Source organism: Pieris rapae, chromosome 20 (assembly GCF_905147795.1).
Source record: "Pieris rapae chromosome 20, ilPieRapa1.1, whole genome shotgun sequence".
Lineage (NCBI taxonomy): Eukaryota > Metazoa > Arthropoda > Insecta > Lepidoptera > Pieridae > Pieris > Pieris rapae.
The window spans coordinates 5774244-5794590 of NC_059528.1; the positions used below are offsets into that span (position 1 = coordinate 5774244).

Consider the following 20347-nt stretch of genomic DNA (forward strand, 5'->3'; position numbering starts at 1 on the left):
AAATGTGAAGTATCTTATTTTGAACTTTTATCTCTCGAATAATTTGTGTGCATAGCTATTTGGCACTTTATCCATGCATTGTGAAACAGGCCCTAAGTCGAATTGGTTCGGAAATACTTCAGCTGGCAGCTGCTTCCACATATTGGTGGTGCGTGGCAAGAACTGCCTTAAAAAACACAGGGGCAACGGACGTCGAGGTGATACGGTTGAAGTTTCGTATTTAGCCTCGACGTATCATTGTGATATTATAATCTTTCATAGGTAATCAAATTTTGATTCCATTTCCGCGCATACAAACATTCATGTTACAAGGACAAATAAAAATAAATAGGTTTAACACTGAGCAAGCTATGGACATAAAAGTAACGGAGACGAATTTAAATGAAATAATGTTCAACATTAAATTAAGAGGCATCTTTTTGGGATTTGCTGTAAAGGCCATACAAAAAGTAGTTAAAAGAAATAGGTAGTAGTGTTTATCATCCGAATTACCAATATCATTTATGTAAGCTATTTAATACCTCCCACGACTACATAGTCGGGGAATTATCTAGAAAATATTAAAAAAAAGGACAAATAAAACACAAAATTATAAATACATACTTTTATATTTTGTCACCCCTCTGTATACTATTTTAATAAATAGAGATGACAATGAGTGAATGATCAAGCATCTTTAATAAACAAACATACTTCAGTTCAAATTGCTATCAAATATTTATTTAAGCACTTTTATCGGGTTGTTGAATAACAACCACGGATTATGTAAAAAATTCCAACAAAACTAAAGTATAACCACTTTCCGCTTAACTATACACGTATGAATTGGTTATTAAAATTTTAATATTTGTAATTTCCCACAAATCTGTCAAAAATTGTTTGGGAACGTAATGAGGGTAGGAAAAATTGTTGTAATGATTTGGTCGTAAAAAGGGTAGACGAAGTTAGGCAACGTAGTTGTATTGGTTGGGGTTGTCTTTGTCTCTCTCCATATAATCTCTGTCGATGAGCGATTCAATACGTTTCTTGAGATCAGCCGGCTAGAAAAAAAAATTGTACCTTACTTATTAAAAATGTTCCAGAACCGTTATTATTTATTTTGAAACTACCCAACCATATTTTTCTTACTGAAATAGTATAATGAAATAGGCCATTTCTTTCAATCCTTCTAATTGAAACAATAAAAAAAATAAAAATAACAAAATTGTCCAAAAACATATAAGTACTTACAAAATGTATCTGTTTTAATTCATCATAATATATAAGGAAGTAGGTATATCGTATTGTTTCAAGTCCCAAAGACTTTTTTTATTATGTAATTTTCAATTTACCTTAACGGGAAACTTGAGCTGGTTATAGAGTTCCGAAATGAGGAGATTATGAGAAAGCGCTTTCCGCATTTTCATGACACGAACAATGGCCGCGTCGATCTGGTACTGCCGATCCTGGAATACGCGCTCCTCCGTCGCTTTTTGTTCTTCGGTCTGGAATTATTCCAATATTGAGTTAAGAAATTGGCGATTCTAAGGGGCCGCTCAAGTACAAAAACAACCCTTACTTGTAACGACCAATCAGGAGTCAGAGTACGCGCGCACGTAGCTTAGTATACGTAACATTGCGTGCACATTCCTACTGTCAATTGTCAGTTCACATGTATATCCCGATGACTTAGTTTAAAATGCGTCGACTACGCTACAACCATATCATAGACAAAATTGAAACGCATCGCTTTATCTATGGAACTGTTTTTAAATCTTATCTATAATTACTATGTCATATTTTCTAAAGAAAGATATCAATAATTTAAAGACTTTAGCTCCGAAAGACATATTAATGCGACCGTATTCAGTGTTTAGGTAGATGTATATTATTATGTTACCAGCTACGTAGTTGGTACTAAATAGCGGGATTGAATTGAAATTTAATACTTGTGTGTAGTCACTTATTTTTTAACATATACAACGTGCATTTTGTGTCAACATATTGGAACATGTTGTATGTATGTGTGTGTGGATTTAATTTAAAAAACTTGAGACTTGGTTAAATAATTACCGTCTCCTTCATCTGTATCTGGTTAATCTTGATGCGGAACAGCTTATTGACGAAGTCGGCGTTGAAGGTGAAGGTGTCCGTATCGGCCACTTCCCTTCCGCGTGGCGATTTGCAAACCACTCGCGCTTTGCCACACGCCAGAGACTGCAACGTGCGACGGAGTTCGCCTTCCTGAAATATTAATAATTTATTCATTTATTATTTTTTTATTTAGACGCTCGGCACATACATTGCCGGCAACGCACTCGCGAGCCCTCTGGCATTGAGAGTGTCCATGGGCGGCATATCATCTTATCTATCAGGCACTTAACACCAGGTGAGCCTCCTGCCCGTTTGCCCCCGACAAACACGAATAGATAAAAAAAAACAATATAAAAAACTACAGCAAAATAGATTTGTCTGAACGAAGCAACTATGGAGATCCAGAATCCAAAATTTAAATAATTACACAAAAATTACAATAAGAAAAATCTCAGCAGTAATGACCGTAAGTACGTACGTACCTAAGCATATTTACTGCAATTCATCCCCCCCCCCCTCTTGTCAAAAGTAAGCAAAGCTCACAAAAATAATGTTTAAAGAACTTTATTTCTCATTACAAAACAGAAATATTTTATTTACATGAGAAACTTAATATTAATATGTATATATTATATACGAGCGAGATACACGTCGCCATTAGCCGTAACAATTTTAGTCAGCTATGTTCATTCTAACATGCATCTTTAATGCCTTTTTGAATTTGTCAAACACTCCAATATTGCGAATTTGAGATGGCAATTGATTAAATAATTGCACACCCTCATACCTAATAGATTTCTTCAAATAATTTGTACGCGCGCAACGCAAAAATAGTAATACAAAAACGTATAACTTTTTTTTGTAGGAATTAACGAAAATGTATTTCGTCTTCAAGCATAGACAATGTGTGGGTAATATGTGTAAAGAAGTTGACGTAATAGAAAATAAAGACCACAAATAAGAAGAATAAGAAATAAGAAGAAAGAAAGAATCCTGTCCCCCCCCCCCCCCCCCCCCTATTGTGCTTACATACACGATATTTGCCTTCACCAAATTGCACTTAAAAAGTCCACTGGTGAACCGAAGGTTTAATTGCTCATTAAAAAAATTACGATAAATAAAATATTTGGGGAAGATGTTCGTATGTATGTATTATTTCTGTATATGGATTGGTTAAGTGTATTTTTTTTAAAATAAATCAATGATAGTGAAAATTACCTCAATATTGGTATTCGCCTTTAAATCCTCAAATGAGAGATTGTCTCCATCATTGAACAATAGTAAAACTAATGCTTGGAATAATGACACCTGCAGCTCTTTTTTACCCTGAAAAATAAATTAATTCGTTTTTAATATTAATAAAAAAAAATATTTTGTTAGAGATTTTTGGTTTTTATTTTTTATAGTTATTTATCTAATAATATTCATATAATAGATGTATGAATTTTAAGATATAAGTTTTAAATATAATGTAATTAAAAAATATTATAACAGAAACATATTTCACCAACGTAAAGATGGTAACATTGTGTACGTATGTTGTTTTTTTTAAGACGATACTATTACTATGGCTATTTCAGTTGCCGGCGAAATAGTTTTTTAATTTTGCTAATTTTTTGTTAAAAAAATATATAGCAAGGAGTATTTCTCATACGCTCAAAATTATACGATTGTCCCCATAAACCTGAACAGCGGGGCAATGGGGCAATAGATATACCTGAGCAAAATGCGCCCGCAGCACACAATGACCAAGTGTGGGCTGCCATTGCAACTTCCTTCCAGAATGCTTCGCCAGATAAAACTTGCCGAAGTGGTCCTGATGCCGGGTCAGTTCCGCCGGAAGACGGATTTCCACCGGCGGATACGTCGGCCAGAAACCCATGGTTAGGATATACACTGACAGATCTAGACTGCTCGATTCTTGACTTGCTGCCAAGTGCTGAAAAAACAAATTCCTAATTGACAAAACCAAGCAAACTCTTTAATAATTATTAGTGATTTTTGCAAAGAACCTAAAGACTATTCTGTTAAGTATATTAGGTTAGCGTGCGTTCCAGTATTACGTAAGAATTTTTTTTTTTTGGAATAAAACTTTATGAGGCTAGATATGTTCATGATGTATAATAGTAAACTAGGCTGACCTTTTTTAAGCTATTTACAACTTAAAAAAAGGTGTACTTGTATAGATAAATTTGTATTGAAGTTTTTATTTATTAAAACTTCATTAGCTTATCCAAAAAAAACACAAAAAGCAGGTTACATAACTTATAAGGCTTCTTAATAGTTAATTAGATAGACTTAAATACGAATAATAATAAAACGTTTATTTACAATAAGCTCATTTAAGCAAATAAATCCACACAATAGATCATACATAAACAGACATGCAAATATCACATATTCGTAAGGCATTTTTCTATATAATAATAATTAAATGCCAGTAAATACCTGTTTATACGTAACATTGATATCTTTAGACAGCTCCATATCCTTGAACATTCCTTCTAGTTTACAAGTGAAGCCGCCTCCACACTCTTGCTTGAGCTTACTTAACATGGATTTCTCAGCATCCACGGAAGCAGATTTCCCAACGAGAAGTCGTTTGGCCAGATCCTTCTTGTAAAACGCCTCAAAAACATCCTTACCATGAATAAAACGGAATAAAACCATTATTTTATCGAGTAAGCGTTCCAGTTCTTCCTCTGTAGCTTCTTTGTTACCCGCGCGGAGTTTTAAATCGACAAATTTGGCTGAAAATATATATTCATTCTGATTTAAGAAAACAAATTAAAGGTTTGCGCATTAATATTATAAATACGTAAAATTATTAATTCTTATTTATTTCGTAATCAAACAGCGAACATATAATATATAACGAAAAACAATTATACTCAAGATACAGCCAAAGATAATATATAAAAAAGTTTCAATTATATACGAAAGGAGAAAGAATTTTTTCATTATTATACCCATTTGCAATAATAAATAGAGTCTTATGATTTAGTAAAAATTAATATTATTAAGTACATCTTACTAAGTAATACCTAATACGGCTATGTCCAAACCATCTGGGGCCGTACCATCATGCAGATGGTAAATGTGAGGAGTATGTATGTCTGTGTTATCAAATTGTCACTGTCATTCTGTGACAACCAAGTTCAGAATTCAGAGTTAGCGCTAAATTTGACTTTCGTATGTCAAAAACATATTGGATTTTGGCATATGAAAGTAAAGTAAAATTGAAAAATTCAAATTCAAGGTAAGTAGTTATTTAGTTTATAATAAATTTAACTTTAAGACTTTCTGGTTTTTCTTTATCAACTTCTTTGTTAGCGTTCTATGCGGAGTGGAGCTGTCACTGTCATTTTAATTTCCTTTTCCAAAATATGTTTGTTCTCGTTTCAACTATAACTATAACTCATTCTATACTCTGATTTTTCATTTCGTCGAATTCTGACAGCTATCATTTTATGACATGTCAGAGATGGCAAACATTTTTGGCCGGGGACATTTTTAAATTTCACATTTGAGAGATTACAAACAGTTAATGTATGTATATATATAGTGGTAGGTTCATCGTTGGTCTTGGCCCCGGTAGTTTGGGAGAACGACCCTGGTTACTCTCTATAGCAGCCTTTCGGCTCTCCCAGTCTCTGAATAGTAGAGATTCTGGTATGAGTGGCTACTTTTGTAGGCAGGGTGTGCGTTTCCCTCTTAGATGTGGCCATGGAGCAAGTATTTACTTACGGTGGATAAATTCTATTTTTTTTAGTTAAAATTTTTAAACTAATAAAGAGCTCTCACCAATAAGTTCAGCAGGCTTATTCTGTCGCTGGTTGATAAAGAACTCGAAAGCCTCTCTCATGGAATAGAGGAAGCGATCGTTCCTCTGGAAGCAGCCAGTCACGATATTGTCCAGCTGTTCTTTGAATTCCAGCAGTTCGCCAACCATTGTCTTATCACGCTCTGGTTCTATTACTATCGTACGTCCTTTTTTCTGAAAAAATATACATTTACTTGCGGATCCGACAGACGTTGTCCTGTCTATACGTCTTTAATTTGAAAATTTCAAACTTTTTTTAATAAGCTAAAACATTCTGGACCATTTTGATGAAAATTATTATTCAAATGTTATGACAATATCTAACGATCCAGCACATGGTCTACAATAACACAATGATAACAAAACTTTTTTTTAATTTGATCGCAGCGCTAACTGTCGGGACAGACTAAAATTAAAATTCGAATATTATTTAAAATTTGACAGTGCGATGGTAGCGCCGTCTGTCGGATCCAATGTAAAACATTCCAAAATCCACAACTACTAATTAATTAAAAAACAACATTGTCCAGCGGACAAAATTGTGAATCTAAACCATTCTCGAATCTCCACGAACACACATAAAAAATTTCATCAAAATTGGTCCAGTCGTTTAGGAGGAGTTCAGTCACACAAGAAATATATATATTAAGATTTAATCAATTTATGTTCATTTTATTAAATTTGTAATTAAAAACCCTCAGATGACGTCAAATATATGTAAACACAGAACCATATGTTTATGACATAGTTTTATGTTTAAATCATTAAAAGCCTTTGAAATTTAAACATAAATTTATAAATCAAAACTAATTCTAATTAAATATAGTTAAAATTAATTTTAAAATTCTCTAGAAGACAGATCCTACATATAGTATATACATATAACTTAAATAAAAACAGAAGAACAGAATATTATATTTCTAATAACAAACAATATACTCAATTCCAGTGATTTATTGTAAGCAATAACACTTTCTTTTAGACTTTACCTACCTTTATATAAGCATTGAAGTGATTACACAATTCATTCAGTCCGTCTTTCACTCTACTGAAGAGGTTATAAAGTGTGGTTAGGTCATGCAACCGAGGTCCGTCCATCAGAGACTCCAAGCCCTTGCTAAGAATTCCAGTTAGGTGTTCACTAAGCAACTGCCTTTCTACTGTATGAATTAATTGCCATCTGAAAAAAAAATAAACTTTTCATCAGACTTTATTTTTTGCTATTTACATTTTTAATATATATATAAGAATAGCATGGTTAGTAGTAGACAGCACAAATGTGTCACATAGGTAAATATAAAAAAAAACAAATATGGGTTAATAAGGTTGCACCCAAATTCAATTAAATATATGGGTCAGAGTTTGTGGTTAATTCTAATACATACATTATAGCATTAAATTCAAAGTATGTTTCAATTTCACTACAATACTTATATAATTAGGATTTATTACAGGTTTTCATTTTTGCATAGTCTGCCTATGCTATATATAAAATAATTGAAAAATTATTTAAGTGACACTCTTCTTGTATAAAATTCCCTGAGATTGATCGGTTGACTTTAGGGAAGCATGTAAAATTATTAAACATCCCTACAAATGTCTATTTGAATGGAACAAAGAATCATAGCAATATTAGTTAGTACTGTTTCATTATAACCATATTATTACAAGACAAATCACAGATAGTGTATATTTACAATATATAGTGCTAAATGTAAAATGATATCATCAGCATGGCACAGATGAATAAACACAATTTAATATAATGATTCTCGATTTAGTTCCAATAGCTTTTGTGCCTTTTAATCATTGCGTAAATGCAATTTGATAGAAAGATGAATTCTGAAAATCATATAAATTAATTTATTTTGTATCTAAGGGGCCAAAAAATTTAATAGAACTTACTTGGTACAAGGGTCGAGGTAGTGCAATAAGCGCTCATTCTCTTCCCTAAGCCTCTTTTCTACATGAGCAAGGTATTCAGGGACTGGTAGCTCCCTCATTAATCGTTGACCCTCTGCTGCATACAGACGTTCTGTTGCTTGTAGGAATCTACAGAAGAAAAAATTAAACATGCTGCAGTAACTTAAATAAATTACTTATATAAAGGAGACTTTTTATTTGTTTGTTACAAGTTTTACCAAAAATCATCAAGAATCTTGGTTATTAACAAAAATATAATATAACTATTAATATTGGCAAATATTTTGCTATTTCAGTCATTTGTAATTAGTTTTTAATGTACAGTGTACATATTATAGCTATTTTGAGCACAGAACATTAAAAAAATACAGATAGAGTTGCTTTGTTTCTCTTGAGATTATAGTAATCATCATATTATACCATGTAAACATGCAATTGTAATTGAATTAGATCAAATACTTATTTATTTCAAATCAGTACACTATTCTTAATGCTTACAACAACAGGTAAATAAAAAAATTTACTTGAATATAGTAATCCCATGTTGCTTTGCCAATAATATGAATAGCACCCTATTACAACTTACTTATGCTCAAAAGCATCTTGATATATCTGTAGATCAGATAGCATCCGCAGCAGGCTTTTTAGTAGAGAGATGTCTACAGAATCTCCTCCTCTCTCTCTTTCTATTAAAAGCAGCAGACCATCTACTGTCCTTGTTTGGATCAATGTGTTCATTGCTATATGGTGACGGAATAGGTCTAGACCCATATCCCTGAAAAATATTACAATTTATTTAGGTCTTGAGTTAGGTCATAATGTAATTTGGCAACAAATTCAAATTTTAAACCCTAAAATTATGCTATACTGGTATTGAAATTAAAAAATTACCATTGCCTAAAAGATATATTTAAATGCTTAATAATAATAATATTGTTTATGTGCTAAGAAGTGGTACAATTAGATACATTAATTATAAAAATCTGCACAAACCGCCATATATAAATCAGCATACAAATGTCATTAATTTTATTATGTCACATAATAGAAGCATTGACATAATGTCGTAATAATAGGAATGTTAAGTTAATTAGAATTGGTGTTATACATAGATCATAAATCTAGATACACTCCCACGCTATAAAAGCACCACACACATATTAGTAAAAGCTTATTGATTATCAAGGAGTTTAAGTTACATAGGAGTTAGGAGAGGACACTATCAAATTTTTTTGTTTTCCCGATTTGTGTCATCACGCTTAGGTTTTTATTACAATAATTAATCCCAATTTTCAGACTAAATAAATAGGTATTAAACCCTTGAACCTGAGTTACCACAAATTCAATTTTATACTTAGAATTGGCCACAGAAGTAATGTGACCTATAATTCTATAAAGACATGATATATGAGAGTATATACTAGTCAACATTAAATTAAAAAAATATATAACTAAGTACCTAGCTAGGATTTTATATTAGCTTTGAAATTATATTACTGTATTATTTTTATTAATTTACCAAGTTTGTGTATACTTACCAAATAGAATGAATACTGGGATTCTGCAATACATAGGTACGGTCAAGGTATAAGAAGATGCTTCTTATCATAATCATTTGACGACAGTGTGCTCTCCAGCAGTCATTCATTCGTTTTAAAAACACCTGTCGATCCATGCTTTCAGAAAGAAATTGCTCTATGTTTGATTTCACATGTCCCTCCACTAAATTTGTAAGATTGACATATAATTGTGAGGCCATCTAAAAGAAAAAATTTAAGTTGGGAATCTCGAATACATCATACATCACTTTCAATATTTGGATATTAATATTTTTCTTGGTTAGTTTAAGTTATAAGAATATAAAAGTAAATAAACATCTGATACAAAGAACAAAATAACTCATGATAATAAAGAAAAGGATTATCCCTTTCTTTATTATCATGAGTTATTTGCAACTTAAATTATTGGAATTGTCTATTTGTAAAAATTATTGTTATTGTCTGGTATATAAAGAATCTAATCTATTGTTTTTACAATATGTAATGAGGTGGATTCAGGAAATCTCAAATACATTACCTTATGACTACACATATTTTCAACTGCCTGGTATAGCTCTTCCAGCGAATAATCTATTGATTTTGAGGTTTGTATGGCGATTACAGCCTCTCGTAGTTTGCTCCATGTCGTCTCTTGGTAATTCTCTGGAAGATTCGGTTTACCTGCAACATATGCATATTATTTAACCAAATGTCATAAAGGTTATGAAAATACGTCTGCAGGTCATAAGCATAAACACACTTTTAAAGTTCTTTATAACCAGCTTCTTCGCAGTCGCCCCGGGCTTGGTCATTGATGAGGCCAGTTTTAATGCTATACTACCATTTGAATTGGAATTTAAAATCGAAAAACTCGCTTTCTTTTCACTAGAACTCATGTCCTCTAATTTTGCTCTTTTAGTGCAATGTTCGCTATTGGTATGAGAACGTTTTCTACACTGATTTCCACCCTCCTCAACCAAATCTTGCGTTTTAGCTAATTCCGACATAAGAAAGCATATTATGGCCGCAGCCACAACGTAATTTAATATAATTAAATTTAATTTATAACAAATTATAAAGCAAATGCGTTCAGTCGATATTTCCTAGCAAAACCACCATTAAAAATAAATGTTTTCTTTTTAGAAAATCGAAATAGAGGTCGCTATTATAAATATTTTTTAAATTATTGGCTTTTCGGCCAGGCTAAAGGACACGACTCGAGCTACAGATTATAAATAGCTCGAAGCTGAGTGTTTACGAGCATATTTCTGGTCTTATAAATATATCTTTGTCTTTATAAAACGAACCAAACAATATTTGCGAAACATTCATAATATAAAAAAATATGTAATGGCCAGGGTGTCCATTATATTCTTTATAAAATAATTTATAATTTGGTTATATCATATATCATTTTTTAAAATGCCACATCCTTAAAAGCCTTCCTTCTTATTTAATTCTTAGTTTAAAGTCAGTTCTAAATTTCTTTAAAGTAACATGCTTCGACTTATATTTAGTTTGTATTTAATGAGATTAAATAAATTGAAGATTTAAAATGAATTGGTAAGTAAGAACTGAAACAGGCAATTGTCAGAAGGTTATATGAATTGTAGGTAAACGCCATCTATCCGCCATATATCCGACTTTTACAACTTATGTCACTGTCAAGTGCTAAATTTGTAACTCGAATACTTTTGATAGGTTAGTGCGTCCGTAATCCGTTTACTTTACTAATTACTTTAGTTCCAACTTTCAAATATGCCTCATGGCGCCCTGCTTATTTTTCCTATTTAAAACATATTGCTACTAAACCATCCTATAACCTTTCTCGCTGTCTTATTCTTTTTACTGAGAAAAATAACTATGTTGGAAGATACTTGATGTTACCTACTGTCATACTGTTCGTGGTAGATCGTGAGGCCTTGAGTTCATTTTCCGGTTGGGTACGATTATTATTATTTACTTATTATTACGAGTATTCTAATGTTTAACAGTAATTAATATTTATACCTATTAAATTAAGATTTTCTTGTATATTGCTAAATTGAATACGATCATAAATTAGTCCTTCGCTGTCCAAAAGTTTTACTATCTTTATCTGATGCACCTTCCCCTCACGCACGGTTACGTGTTGATCCTTGATTTTTCTTTAATACGCTTTATTAAATTACTAGTGCTGGATCTGGGTCGACATCTAGTGTACGTGCCGGGAATATAGTTTATTTCCACTGAAGTAGTTAAAACCAAGAATTTGATGAAGTAATTATCAAACATTTCCATATTATATTATATAAAATCTGAGAGCGCTTTTTGTGGAAGGTAACCGAGTTTAATACTATGGTGTAGAGTTTAAGAATGAAGGGATTTCTATGAAAATTGCGAACATATTGCAAATGTTACTTTTAAACAGATGTGTTAAAAAGCGTATATAGAATTTAAAACATGTACGTATTAGTCGATTTAAAATATGATAATGGTTAGCGCAATTAAGTGGTATTGTAATATCGTCCACTTACGTCTTACACCCTCGTGCAGGTTTCAGCGGGGGAGTAACAAGTGGGATGCGTCCCGCGCTCTCCCCTTCATTCACTCAGTGTTCGTTCATTCACTCCGCGTTACGGACCATAGTGCACCGACGTCTGACGCGTGGGCGTTCGCTGCAAAACGCGCGAGATTTGACGTCATTATTTTGATACTGACGTAAACGTGTCTAGGAGTTATGCGTATTTAGTCACCATGGGTGAACAGACATTCAATATTTCAGATGACAATTTGGAGCAGCATATAGTGACTTTATTTGAGAAATTAGAGACTTTGCGTAGTAATTCTAATGAAGCGAGTTTGGGGGGCAGAGTGCCGGCGAGGTTGGAAGTGAGAACTTTATCTCTGTGGAAAGCTGTAGTTGCTGAATGTGCAGCGTCTTTCTTGTATGTTTTTATCGTGTGTGGTGCAGCAGGTGGTGCTGGTATCGGGGCATCTGCCTCAGCTGTGTTGCTTTCCACAGCTCTCGCTTCCGGTTGCGCTATCGCAACGTTGACTTTATGCTTCGCTCACATATCAGGTATATTCTAGTTTTAACTATGTTTAAAGTTGAAAAAGTTTATAACTATTGTCTATAATAAACAAGAAAATCTACTAGCCTCGATCTCTACTTAAATAAAATAGGCCCGAAATTCCGTGTCATCTTAGATATATGTATATGAAATTATTAATCTAAAAAATATACAAATAACGCTAAAAAGTGATTTGAAGTCGCCCGATGCATTATGTTTTTTTCTTTTTCGGCGATTATATTCCATAGTGACAGTCAATAGATAATAGAAGAGAAATACCATTGACGATATCCTCGAATACTGCTATAAATAAAAGACAAAATAAATAATAAATACACTTATTTACAAAATAAAACTGCGAACAACTGACTTCAAGATAGTTGAAAAATGTCAATACCTTTTTAAACGCGACTAAAAACAGATTTTTTAACAACTTATCTAACGTACAATAATAATTCGTATGCAGTGCACAAAACCCTACAAAAATTACAAGGAATATCGGCGCCTGCGCATGTTTCTACCTGCTCGTCAACAGGCCAGGTGTTCTTGTAACTTTTTCTTTTTGTGTACCGGTATTTTGATACAATACGCTCTGCCAATATATTATCCTTCTTTTGTTACTGTACTTATTTAACATCTGTTACTGATACAGAATTGTCTTAAAAGAATAAAATTGTAATTTTTTAAAGAAAACAGTTAAAATATTTATAAGACGCTCGATTTTAGTGAATATTAGATATCGAATATAATATTCTCACAGCAAAAATGTGGTTGAACAAATGTAAATAATCATACATTTACTATGAATACTAGCTTTTATCACTCGTAGAATGCTTGGTGTATCTGAAAGTCGTTTATTTAAATATGAAAACTTTAACAATTGGCTAAGTTTATAGCGTTTTGTTATTCTTCGTTTAGGTTTCTAGTTGTAGTAATATAAACAGTACTTTGTAACTTCTGTGCAAAAAGATGCGTTCTTTTGTTTTATCTATAGCATATTCTATATTCGAACGTGTTAAGCTTAACTTCCTTGACTTTAATATAGTTGAGATATAAATAATTATTGATTATAGATATGATATTTATTATTTAAGGATCACACGTGTCTGTGTTCACCCTTTCATCCCCTCATATATTTATGGTCTCGAAGGAACAATGACATTTTAAATTATATCAAATTTAGAACGCGTGTCCGAGAGGCACTAACAATTGAGGTCTAATTTTGAACTTAGCGTATAATAACAGGGCTGTAATAAATCTTTAAAATATGCCGACGTCACCCTAATTTGGTATAATGGGTCGACATCCCTATTTAAAGGACCAAGAGTATATATGTAGGATGATACATATATTAATGTTTAATATGGTCAAGTAATTTGATGGAATATAAATTAAAATTGCAGCTTTCTAATACAATTCTAATTCTCTTTAAATTATTGCTTACAATATTGAACTGATTTTAACTCTGATATCTATGGTATAAAAGTTTTTTATAGACGCCAAAGATCATTTATGACTAAATTTTATGCCTGAATATGTTTGAAAACGAAATATTTGACATTTCATTGCAATGCATTCTAATTTCCAATAAAAAAGCTTGCATAGCTGAATTGGGCGTGAAGTCGTATATAGCATACCTACTAAAATTAGATTACGCCTTAGAACGATCAATCGGGAATAGAAGGCAGATATGAAAGGCACTCAGAAATCCAAGTGGCCAACAAAGTTCATATAAGTTTGCATTTTTATTTATACTATAGATGCAGGATTTCTATATAACAGCTAAAAAGAAATAGGTCAGAAAAATGGCCATAAAAATTTTTTTCATACAGAATTAATACTCCCGAGTATGAAAGTTGGAATTCTGTGCATTTTCGTTTATATCAAGCTGGTTATTGTTATGACAAATTCCCGTCACGAGCGTTATATTGAGGACAAATGCTACGATTTCATCTCTTTCATTTTATTCCTACATTTCCCCGCGCAATGTAATAAAATGCCTACCTGCCTGCCATTGTACGTATTTTTTACGTTCGCTTCTGAACGAGATCGTTATCAGCTGTTCTTAGTTTGTAATGTAATTTTCATTTATTATTTATTTAACTTTATAATACAATAAGTTTATTTTAATTATGAATTCTATACTGCTATTTCTTTTTTAAATACCATACATAATAAAAAATGAATTTCACAAATAATGCAATATCGACAAAATTGACTTGTCGTGAATTATTATAATTCTTGATTAATATCATATTCTTGCAAATAAATATATTATTATTATTATTATTAAGGAATTCGAAATATACGATACTAACACTCCATTGAAATGTTGTGTACACGTTTATTTCTAGGAAAATAGAAGTGTTGCGAATAACAAAGTCAAACGTACTTTTTCAGTTTTGGGACAGAACTCAAAAACCTTTCTGAATACAGCAAGAACGTGATACAGATATCGTAACTCAATACTATATAGTTATAAATTAACCGTGGATAAATCTATACTAGTATATATTTACATATTTATTTTTCTATGTAACGAATAAACTCAAAAATAACTGGACTGATTACCGCAAACATAAACTATGTCAGTACAGTCAAATCCGTTTACGACGACATCGTTTACAACAACATACCGGTTATATCGACAAAAATAAACTCGTCCCGGTTGAATAATATTATTTAAAGTGCTTAATAACGTCATCGGCTGTTACGACTATCGGTTTTAACGACCAAATATGAGCAGTCCCTTCGATATAGTTATAACAGATTTTGACTGTATTTTTAACAGTATATTTAAAAAAAATAGAGAGAGATTAGTATCTCAACGGCTTAGCACGGCTTCCAATAGTCAACGCAGTTTATGTTCGAACCTAGGCTTTCGCTAAAACTGCTATTTTGATGTCGTCCTATATTGGCATTTATCCAGAATTTAACCCTAGTATCTGCCTATATGCTAGGTTTCAGGTATTATTTGTACGTGCTTAAAATAGAAAAATATTTTTAATACATTAGAATTTATTTTTATTTCTTAATAGATATTTCTTATGTTTTATATTTATATATATATATATATTGTTTTATATACAACTTATATTTTTCCACTCTGTACTTCCTTAAACTTGCTACTAGTACAGCTAACTCAATATTGAAATTAAGTTAATGATATTGTAAAAACATTTATATACATACATACATACATTTTAAGTCTGTCTCTTTCATATTTATGCATCTGTGTCGTTGATCACCTAGTGCCTGCCTAGTGTCTACTTTTGGGGTCTATGCCCTGTTTCCTGACGATGATTTTTTTTTTTTTTATAGAACAGGGGGCAAACGGGCAGGAGGCTTTCCGATTTCCTTTCAGATTTCCTTCACTGTACGGGGAAATTACAACCCTAGCGATCAAAGTCCTAGGTTTAAACCACATAACACTGCTGCGTTGTAATAAGATTTAAAAATACGCGTTATGTTTTCCATATGAAAAAAATCAATAGAATATGAATCCGAATTTATAAAACGAGAGATGAAAATTATTACAAATTGCAGTCGCAATTCACAATAGTCAATATCGTCGTGTTTGAGTATTTTTTAATTTAGTTCGATTGTTTATTTTTTCCGAACACCGATTTGTAAAGGAACGTTTATAGTGATTGCCGTCGACTACAACTGAGCGTTCTTCAAGGCAGTTTTTGCAGGGCACCAAAGTGTGGTGAAACCAGCTGCACAATGAAGTATTTCCACACCAATTCGACTTAGCGTCCCCTCAAAAGAGCGTAACACTAATCGCTTGAAATCTATGCATAGTTTGAAAAATCTACGCCAGCTCGCATTTTACGCAATCCAGTTTTTGACACACGGAAGTCATACTTAGTACGAACCCCTAGATATAGAGTCGACACTTCGCGCTAAGTATGACTCCCTCAACAAAACATATGGATCGAAGCGCAACTGAATCTTATCCTAAGCGTACAGTTGGAAACTAGAAGGGAAAGTACCTACATGAAGCAAATTTATTGTACACAATGTCGGTATTATTATAAAAATTAAATATATCGGTAGCGCTAAAACCTTTTTAGCTCTGAGGCTCAGACTTCTACATTTGTATCAAGATAATTTATCTATCTAATAAGCAAGTAGGAGAATTAATTTGTATCTAAGATTTGACGGTATCCTTACGATTTTTTCCGTCATCGTCTGAGTGATAGACCAGTGCCGAAGCCTTCAAAAATAGTAAAAAATGAAAAAAAATTACAGTAGGATGAAACCCTATATATGAATGTTAAATGCGCACATAGAAAGAAAGTCCATTGGAGCACAGACGGGGATCGAACTTACGGCCTCAGCGATCGAGTCAGAAGCCACTAGACGAACACTGCTCTTGATATTATTACTAAGTACTTAATTTATTAAAATAAATGAGACCTTATTTACTTTAAAAAAAAATAGAACTTTATATATGTGTGTAAACTGTAAATGTATGCAAATGGTATGCACTTTGAACGTAATTGGTCGTCGTTTTACGAAATTATATCCCGCATAGCGCAGCCTCTGTGGCTTTAGTTAAGCTCTAAACAAAATATTAAAATTGTTTCGAATATTAGCCATGCTATCTTTTTTATTAGCTATACAGAATACAATATGAATTAAGATCTGGATATGAAATATCGAATATTCAGTTCAGTACCATTTAACCTGCCATATGTTTTCATTTTTCATTACTGACATTTTTAAAATCGAAATACGCCATTATTAGAATAATGTTGATATGTCTTGTCGATTCGAAACCTTTGTTTAAATACGTTCTTTAATTTGAGGGGAGAGTTTGACGTATCGACGGGATGAACATTAATTATGTTTGGCAGTTACGAAACTCATGAACATTTTGTGTTGTAGTTATTCAGTTTTTCGGAAGACAAATACCACATATAAATACAATGAAATTCGGTACAGCCGTTCTCCAGTAATTAGTGTTTTAACGAACCCAAATGTGTGTTATATATTTAAAATTAAAATTTCGTCTTTATCGTTATTTTAGACAATATTCCACTGGAACTGCCTCTTTGCTTAACTAGTACTGTACGTACTTGTAACTCTTTCTCTTATTTGAAATAATCACTACATATTATAAAACAAAGTCGCTTTCTCTGTCCCTATGTCCTTTTGTATGCTTAAATCTTTGAAACTACGCAACGGATTTTGATGCGGATTTTTTTAATAGATAGAGTGATTCAAGAGAAAGGTTTATATGTATAATAACATCCATTAAATAGTGGAGAAGTACTGTTATTTTTGAGGTTTCTAATGTGATGTCGTAAATAATTACATTTTTTCCGCTTACATTGCAAACGCAGGCTGAACCCTACGAGTTTTATCAAAATAATGCACTAAGTATTGTACACATTGAAAAGGTCTACAGAAAAGTGATGGTATATGTCTATCTCTTATGGATAACCCACATTTTTATTTACAACGTTCACAGATTTTCTGTAGTGTATTTAGAACCAGCATTGCACCCGTGCGAAGCCGGGGCGGGTCGCTAGTATAACATATTTTAAGCTGACCATACTCCAAAATCAAAATAATTTATAGATTGACCAGAGTGCAAATTAATTGCAGGTGCTCACGTGAATCCAGCTGTGTCGGCAGCTTTATGTGTTCGGCGGCGTGTGTCACCGCTACGTGCGGCTCTGTACGTCGCTGCCCAATGTGGAGGCGCCATAGCTGGTGCAGCTGCAATTTACGGGTAAGTTATATACTTTAATTAATAAGTCAGTGTTGATCTTAAGATACATTAAGCTTTTATTAAACATTTGTATTTAAAAAAAATATTTTACTTATAGGTAAAAAAGTGACATACATCTGGTAGATAATATTGCATATATTTAACAATTACTTGATATAATTTTATGAACTTCTCTAAAGCTCCGTCAAGCTGGAACCCGCTTTAGAAAAAACTTGATTTTTCTAAATTTACTTTTATCTACAAACGATGCTAGTAAATGTAGTAAACTTTATTTTTTTGTAGTATCATTAATTACGTCGAAAAAATTATTCATACCGCGCAAAGCAGGAAATATTACAAATATTTCGATAAAAAACTTTGAAACGGGTGCTAAATTGTTTGTAGTTTATTGTAGTGAAAAAAAAAAATTTTTTTTACCCCACTTTATTAAAAACTACGGAATAGATGCTAAAATAACGGAACTATGCAAAAAAAAGACACCGACTCAAAAACTACAAACGATGCTAGTAAATGTAGTAAACTTTATTTTTTTGTAGTATCATTAATTGCGCCGAAAAAATAATTAATACCGCGCAAAGCAGGAAATATTACAAATAATTCGGTAAACAACTTTGAAACGGGTACTAAATTGTTTGTAGTTTATTGTAGTAACAAAAAAAATTTACTTTGTTTTATATTATTTTAAAGAATCGCAAGAATTTTACAATAGAGAGATTTTAAATCATTAAATAACACTTATTCCGAAACTACAAACGATACAGATGATTGTAGCTGAAATCAGTTGTTTGTAGTGACTGTCGAGCTCTTATTAGTGACGAGAGGCAAACAGAATCAAATGTTCAATAAGTCAATACACCTAGGACAATAATGAGCCTTAGATTCTATATCATTTGTAATTTAAAATAAAATAAAAATATTCACATATATATATATATATATATATATATATATATTATATACAATTTGACGCGGGGCAGATTGTAATTTAACGGTTTCACTTCAGTAGATTACAATTAAGCGAAAAATAATGCGTTAAATTGCAATCATAATGATACGGTTCACAATCTATCGATAGTTTACTGGATAGATTGTAATATAACGATGTTTACAATCTTACGGTGACATATATATAAAATCTCTCTATTGTAAAATTCTTGCGATTCTTTAAAATAATATAAAACAAAGTAAATTTTTTTTGTTACTACAATAAACTACAAACAATTTAGCACCCGTTTCAAAATTTTTTATCGAATTATTTGTTATATTACCTGCTTTGCGCGGTATTAATTTATTTTTTCGGCGCAATTAATAATACTACAAAAAAATAAAGTTTACTACATTTACTAGCATCGTTTGTAGTTTTTGAGTCGGTGTCTTTTTTTTGCATAGTTCCGTTATTTTAGTATCTATTCCGTAGTTTTTAATAAAGTGGGGTAAAAAAAATTTTTTTTTGTCACTACAATAAAGTACAAACAATTTAGCACCCGTTTCAAAGTTTTTTATCGAATTATTTGTAATATTTCCTGCTTTGCGCGGTATGAATTATTTTTTCGGCGCAATTAATGATACTACAAAAAAATAAAGTATACTACAGTTATGAGCATCGTTTGTAGTTTTTAAATCGGTGTCTCTTTTTTTGCATAGTTCCGTTATTTTAGCATCTATTCCGTAGTTTTTAATAAAGTGGGGTAAAAAAAATTTTTTTTTTGTCACTACAATAAACTACAAACAATTTAGCACCCGTTTCAACGTTTTTTTATCGAATTATTTGTAATATTTCCTGCTTTGCGCGGTATTAATTATTTTTTCGGCGCAATTAATGATACTACAAAAAAATAAAGTTTACTACATTTACTAGCATCGTTTGTAGTTTTTGAGTCGGTGTCTTTTTTTTGCATAGTTCCGTTATTTTAGTATCTATTTCGTAGTTTTTAATAAAGTGGGGTAAAAAAAAATTTTTTTTCTCACTACAATAAACTACAAACAATTTAGCACCCGTTTCAAAGTTTTTTATCGAATTATTTGTAATATTTCCTGCTTTGCGCGGTATGAATTATTTTTTCGGCGCAATTAATGATACTACAAAAAAATAAAGTATACTACATTTACTAGCATCGTTTGTAGATAAAAGTAAATTTAGAAAAATCTAGTTTTTTCTAAAGCGGGTTCCAGCTTGACGGAGCTCTTCTCTAAT

General features: G+C 31.9%; 2 protein-coding genes across 3 annotated transcripts in view; one reads left to right on the forward strand and one right to left on the reverse strand.

Annotated features, from left to right (window-relative positions):
* Positions 1-589: 589 nt before the first annotated feature.
* LOC110995734 (cullin-4A) lies at positions 590-10490 on the reverse strand. The gene is made up of 13 exons (XM_022263029.2): positions 10118-10490; positions 9896-10038; positions 9358-9578; positions 8406-8594; positions 7802-7948; positions 6890-7076; positions 5878-6070; positions 4522-4823; positions 3791-4012; positions 3292-3399; positions 2053-2223; positions 1332-1484; positions 590-1040 (listed from the first exon to the last, which is right to left on the reverse strand). Exons 1-13 carry the CDS (start codon positions 10362-10364, stop codon positions 945-947), a joined length of 2379 nt encoding a protein of 792 aa, XP_022118721.1. The 5' UTR covers positions 10365-10490; the 3' UTR covers positions 590-944.
* Positions 10491-11971: 1481 nt separating this feature from the next.
* LOC110995742 (neurogenic protein big brain) overlaps positions 11972-20347 on the forward strand; it is a 67466-nt gene continuing 59090 nt past the window's right edge. For both annotated transcript variants that reach the window (XM_022263041.2, XM_022263042.2), the window contains exons 1-2: positions 11972-12418; positions 18027-18153. In XM_022263041.2, the coding sequence (XP_022118733.2) occupies positions 12094-12418; positions 18027-18153 (452 nt within the window). In that variant the 5' untranslated portion in view covers positions 11972-12093. The remainder of the gene's footprint in view (positions 12419-18026; positions 18154-20347) is intronic.

What these genes read in the sequence shown, in the direction of transcription:
- LOC110995734 (XM_022263029.2), bottom strand. Translation starts at nt 10,364, where the DNA reads ATGTCGGAATTAGCTAAAACGCAAGATTTGGTTGAGGAGGGTGGAAAT. An exon ending in GGTTATAAAGAACTTTAAAA is followed by an intron (nt 10,039 to 10,117) that starts GTGTGTTTATGC and finishes CATATGTTGCAG; the next exon opens with GTAAACCGAATCTTCCAGAG. An exon ending in TAAGCCTGCTGAACTTATTG is followed by an intron (nt 4,824 to 5,877) that starts GTGAGAGCTCTT and finishes ATATATTTTCAG; the next exon opens with CCAAATTTGTCGATTTAAAA.